Consider the following 4,964-nt stretch of genomic DNA (forward strand, 5'->3'; position numbering starts at 1 on the left):
GTGTGTGTGTGTGTGTGTGTGTGTGTGTGTGTGTGTGTGTGTGTGTGTGTGTGTGTGTGTGTGTGTGTGTGTGTGTGTGTGTGTGTGTGTGTGTGTGTGTGTGTGTCTGGCTATCTGTGTGAATCACAAGAAGTCACCATACCACAACGAAGGACACAAGAATCAACAGCAGTGTTTTGTAAACGTGTGTGTGTGTGTACCTTTGCGCCGCCAAAGATGTCGGAGGATGCAACGACCTCGCCCACGGGCTTGTCGACCGTGCGTGGCGCAAGCTCAATCTTGGGGCGCTCGCTCGCCGCTGCATATTCACATACACACGAGCACAGGGGGTTCAGTGGGCGCAATGCGGTACAGTGACAACATGAGCAACGGGTGATAACAACAGGAGAAACGAACAAATCACAACAGCACAAGCACCGGTAATGCTCAGCAGGGCAAGGCAGGTTGCCTGCGACAAAGGCGCACAAGTTGTGGCAATTGGGTAGGAGAACGCAGAAAAGCTGAGTAGCGTGGTGCAAACTGACGTGCGGGCGGTGCGGCCGGGTTGATGTCGGGGTTGGCGGGAGGAGGACGGGAGCGCTCAAACGCGGGTGGGCCCTGCCGCCGCTCGCCGCTGTACCTGTTGAATCCACCGCCACTGCGCCTCTCAAAGCCACCACGTTGCTCAAAGCCGCCGCGTTGCTCAAAGCCACCACGTTGCTCAAAGCCACCGCGTTGCTCAAAGCCGCCACGTTGCTCAAAGCCACCCCGATGGCGGTGTCCACCCCCGTGCGGCGGTGGTGGCCCGCCCATATGGGGTGGTGGACCGCGACCACCGTGCTGTGGGGGACCACCACCACGACGACCTGATGTAGACAGACGCGGAGAGGAGGCGATGGGTTGTGTGAGGAACATGATCGTCACAGCAACGCCCAAGCAGCACCAGTGTGTGTGTGTGTGTGTGTGTGTGTGTGTGTGTGTGTGTGTGTGTGTGTGTGTGTGTGTGTGTGTGTGTGCAAAAGTGCGTGCAGCTGTAACAATGATGGCGCATCACCTCCGCGGTTCCTGCCGGGACCAGCAAGGTCGATCTTGAGGGGACGGTTGCCCCACTTTTCGCTCGTCTACAATGGAGCCAGGAGAAGACGGCGAACACAAGAAGGAAACCAGGAGTGATCCGGATCAAGCAGCATGGGATCAGACAGGCAAGCATATGTGAGATGACTTGACGTCAACGTAGCAATCACACATAAATGACGGAGACAGACAGAGAGACAGAGAGACAGAGATAAAGAGACGGGACACCTGCAACTGCCGTATTGCATACACGCTCACGCACACACAAACACCCAATCATACAAACACGCAAACACACTCACGCAACCATACAAACACGCGCAGAGTTTGAAACGCACCAGGCGGCCATTCAAGACAAGCGCCTTGTCGAGGCTCTCGCGATCCTTAAACTCCACAAAACAGGAGCCCTTGAACTTATCGGTGTCGCGGTGGCGGTTCATGCGCACAGAGGCCACCTGCATCACACATCAACAACAACCAACAACCAACAACCACAACCAACAACCAACAACCACAACCAACAACAACAACAACAACAACAACAACAACAACAACAACAACAACAACAACAACAACAACAACAACAACAACAACAACAACAACAACAACAACAACAACAACGTGCATTCCCGCACGCATCGTGGCATGAGCAAAGCAGCAAGCCAGGAACAAAAGAAACGGATGGAGCCAGCAAAAAAGGCAAGGGAGGGCGGCAAAAAGGGCAGGGAGCACATACACCCGCACACCCGCACACCCGCACACCCGCACACCCGCAAGCATATATTCGCACCCGCACACCCGCAAGCATCTATTCGCACACGCACATGCCCACACACACACACACACACACACACACACACACACACACACACACATTCGTAAACACGCACGCGCATAATGACACGCGCACAAAAAAAAAAAAACTGTCCAAAACCAATTCGATCGCATAGCTGCGCGTTACGACATAGCACAAAGAAAGGGCAGTCGCGCGCACAGAAACACAGGGGCGTCAGTGGCAGCGCACCTGGAAGCCGCTCTTTTCGGGGAAGATGAACTGCATGTCGCTCTCCACGAAATCGTCGTGGAGGCCGCCAACGTAGACGGTGTAAGGGGGCTCGATGCCTGGGGGTCCGCTGCCCAGTGTTGCTGGGGGCAGGCCCATTCCACCAGATGGGGGTGGCCCACCCGGCTGGCCGTATCGGCCTTGACCGCGGCCGCGGCCAAATGGGGGCCGACCACCGCGACCTTGTGGTGGGCCGCCACGACCCTGTGGTGGGCCGCGCTGCTGCTGCGGCTGCGGCGGCTGCTGCTGGCGGCGGCTCTTCTTGCGCCCGTGCTGGACAGTCTGAAATCCGTCGTCATCCATGGCGATCGGAGTCGGTGGCGGAACGAGTGGGGGAGGGAGAGCCTTGGAAGGCTGGAAGGTTTCGTCTCAACAAGCAAGCAAACAACAGGTGTTGGAAGGGTCGTGTGCGCTGTTGTTGTTGTGCGAGCGACAGGAGGAGGAGAGAAAAAAGGGGTAAGCAGAAAACACGAGAGAGCGGCGTGCTCAAGAGACACAGGTGATAATTCGATGAAATCATAGTCACTTTTCTACATTGCGAATGCTGTCAAACTTGACAGGTCTGCACACAAACCAAACACACAAACCAGCCAAGAAGCAAGCAAAGCAGTGCACCAACCAACCTCCTTGCATCTTGCTTTGCTTGTTTGTTTGTGTTGCTTCTGCACTGCTGCTTGTGTTGGGAATCAAGGTTGTTCGTTGTTGCGGTTGCTGGTGGTGTTCTTGGTGGACCATTCCTGTCGCTTCCGCTGCTGCTGCTGCTGCTGCTGCTGCTGCTGCTGCTGCTGCTTTCGTCGTTGCCTTCGACCCTCTCGCAGTTAATCTGGCGCACGTCAACAACACACATCACCACTACAACTACAACAAGTACCACAAGCACCACAAACACCGCCACCGAGAATCACACCAACAGCACACAGTGCTATCTCTCTCACACGCCATGAGTGATCGCAAGGACGCGTTCAAGCCGCTGCGCAGCCGCAAGGCGGCCCAGCAGCGCCACAAGGAGCGTCAGCGAGACGCATCACACCAGCGCCGCATGAAGAAGACTGCCCTCATGCATGCAAAGCGCATGATCGATGCCGAAGATGCCTCCCCAAGCCCCACGCCCATGGACCAGGACGCTGTTGCTGCCGTCGATAGCGAGAAGCTGGTTCGTGTACATGGATATGTGCGTGTGTGCATGCGTGTATTTGTGCTTGTGTGCATGCGTGTATTTGTGCTTGTGTGCATGCGTGTATTTGTGCCTGTGTGCATGCGTGTATTTTTTCTGTGTGTGTGTGTGTGTGTGTGCGTACATCTGTATTTCTGTCTCTCTACCCGCCTGCATGCCTGCCTGTCTCTCTATTTGTCCATCTGCATGCCTGTCTGTGCTACTACCCATGTCACTTGTTGTGGTCATGGTCACCGACTGCTCATTTCACCTGCACTTGCTTCCATCTACCTTTACACCCGTCCTCCCCCCCCCCAACAACACACTCACACACGCGCACGCACGACCATGCGATGCGGTCGCAACAGGTGGAAGAGAAGTACAGAACCCTGCGCGGAGGCGCGGAGGAGGAGCGTCCCAGTGCCCTGCAGGTTCTGAGAGACGTGTTCCGCGCAGAGCCAGACGCCGCTGCCGCTTTCCTTCGGTGAGCATGATTGTGCGCTACACGCCTGTACAACACTGCTCTCCCGCTTCCACCATCAACCTCGCGCACTGCGCCCTCATTAACCCCCCCCCCTTCCTTCCATTCCAGTTACATCCGCACGCGCTTCTCACATTCTCCTGTACCTGCTGTTGCTCTGCGTAAACCCAGCCATGATGACGCCACAACGGTGCTTGTGAACGTGTTGAAGGATCCTGCCTGTGCGCTCGCTGCCTGTGAATGCATCACCAACCTCGCCGCCTCACCAGCGGCCCACAATGCCGTGAGTAGTCCATCCAGTGTGCCCTGCGAAGACCGTCAGTTGCACGACTGTGGTTGGGCTGAACTACCACCAGTGGTGGTACTTGTGGTGCTGTTCTTGCTGCTGCTGCTGCTGTTGTTGTTGTCGTCATTGTACGCATCGCGGTTGTCGCTTGCCACCCCATCGCATCACACGTGTTCTGCGGCTGCGGTATCAACACAGGGCCTTCCGCTGGTGGTGCCGACGCTGCAAGAGGTCCTGGCGGCCTCCACCAGCCCCGAACTCACCCGCCAGGCCTGCTGGGCCATTGGTAACATTGCCGCGGACGGACCAGGTCCGTGCTAACACATGTGCCCGTGCACCTGTCTGTGTGCGTGCCGTGCCTGCATGTGTGCTTGTCTGCGGGCCACTGATTGCTTCTTCTGAATCCTTGTCCCGCTTCCTCGCGGCCCTCTCATCCCCTCAGACGACTGCTTTCTCTTCTATCCCTGACCTGACTTTTTCCATGGTGTGTTCCCCCGTGTTGCTACTCACCTTCATCCCCCCGGCACACACACACACACACACACACACACACACACACACACAACACTCTGTCAATGTTGTGCAGAGGCCCGCGATGCTGTTGTGGCCACGCCCGGCTGTGTTGATTCCCTCATGCAGCTCCTCAAGGTGCGCGCATGTGTGTGTGTGTGTGTGTGTGTGTGTGTGTGTGTGTGTGTGTGTGTGTGTGTGTGTGTGTGTGTGTGTGTGCGTGTGCACTTTCTGGGGGAAAAAGAGGCAAATCGGGGCCCACCATTGGCGATATAGAGATATCGCCGAGAGACCCCCGAGTCACATAATATTGAGAACAACACGTGTGTGTGTATATCAGTGTATGTCTGTGTCGTGACACCCCCGCTCTAGGGGTGTCACCCTTGTGACCCCGTTTCTATATCTTTTTACACACATA

At 56.2% G+C, this 4,964-nt stretch overlaps 3 protein-coding genes across 3 annotated transcripts in view; 2 read left to right on the forward strand and 1 right to left on the reverse strand.

Annotated features, from left to right (window-relative positions):
- The window catches only part of PTSG_03362 (uncharacterized protein), a gene marked incomplete at its 3' end in the record, with an annotated part of 2,465 nt that extends 2,089 nt beyond the window's left edge, over nucleotides 1-376 (forward strand). Inside the window, exon 2 of the mRNA XM_004995880.1 lies at nucleotides 327-376. Within this exon, the coding sequence (XP_004995937.1) occupies nucleotides 327-376 (50 nt within the window). The remainder of the gene's footprint in view (nucleotides 1-326) is intronic.
- A 50-nt stretch (nucleotides 377-426) lies between these two features.
- On the reverse strand, nucleotides 427-2,419 carry PTSG_03363 (uncharacterized protein; the record flags this gene model as incomplete). The annotated part of the gene is made up of 4 exons (XM_004995881.1): nucleotides 427-845; nucleotides 1,034-1,100; nucleotides 1,392-1,508; nucleotides 2,078-2,419. 4 exons carry the CDS (start codon nucleotides 2,417-2,419, stop codon nucleotides 427-429), a joined length of 945 nt encoding a protein of 314 aa, XP_004995938.1.
- A 457-nt stretch (nucleotides 2,420-2,876) lies between these two features.
- The window catches only part of PTSG_03364 (uncharacterized protein), a 4,704-nt gene continuing 2,616 nt past the window's right edge, over nucleotides 2,877-4,964 (forward strand). Inside the window, exons 1-5 of the mRNA XM_004995882.1 lie at nucleotides 2,877-3,269; nucleotides 3,638-3,753; nucleotides 3,922-4,033; nucleotides 4,235-4,346; nucleotides 4,623-4,700. Of these exons, the coding sequence (XP_004995939.1) occupies nucleotides 3,057-3,269; nucleotides 3,638-3,753; nucleotides 3,922-4,033; nucleotides 4,235-4,346; nucleotides 4,623-4,700 (631 nt within the window). The 5' untranslated portion in view covers nucleotides 2,877-3,056. The remainder of the gene's footprint in view (nucleotides 3,270-3,637; nucleotides 3,754-3,921; nucleotides 4,034-4,234; nucleotides 4,347-4,622; nucleotides 4,701-4,964) is intronic.

Source organism: Salpingoeca rosetta (assembly GCF_000188695.1).
Source record: "Salpingoeca rosetta unplaced genomic scaffold supercont1.7, whole genome shotgun sequence".
NCBI classification, from domain to species: domain Eukaryota; class Choanoflagellata; order Craspedida; family Salpingoecidae; genus Salpingoeca; species Salpingoeca rosetta.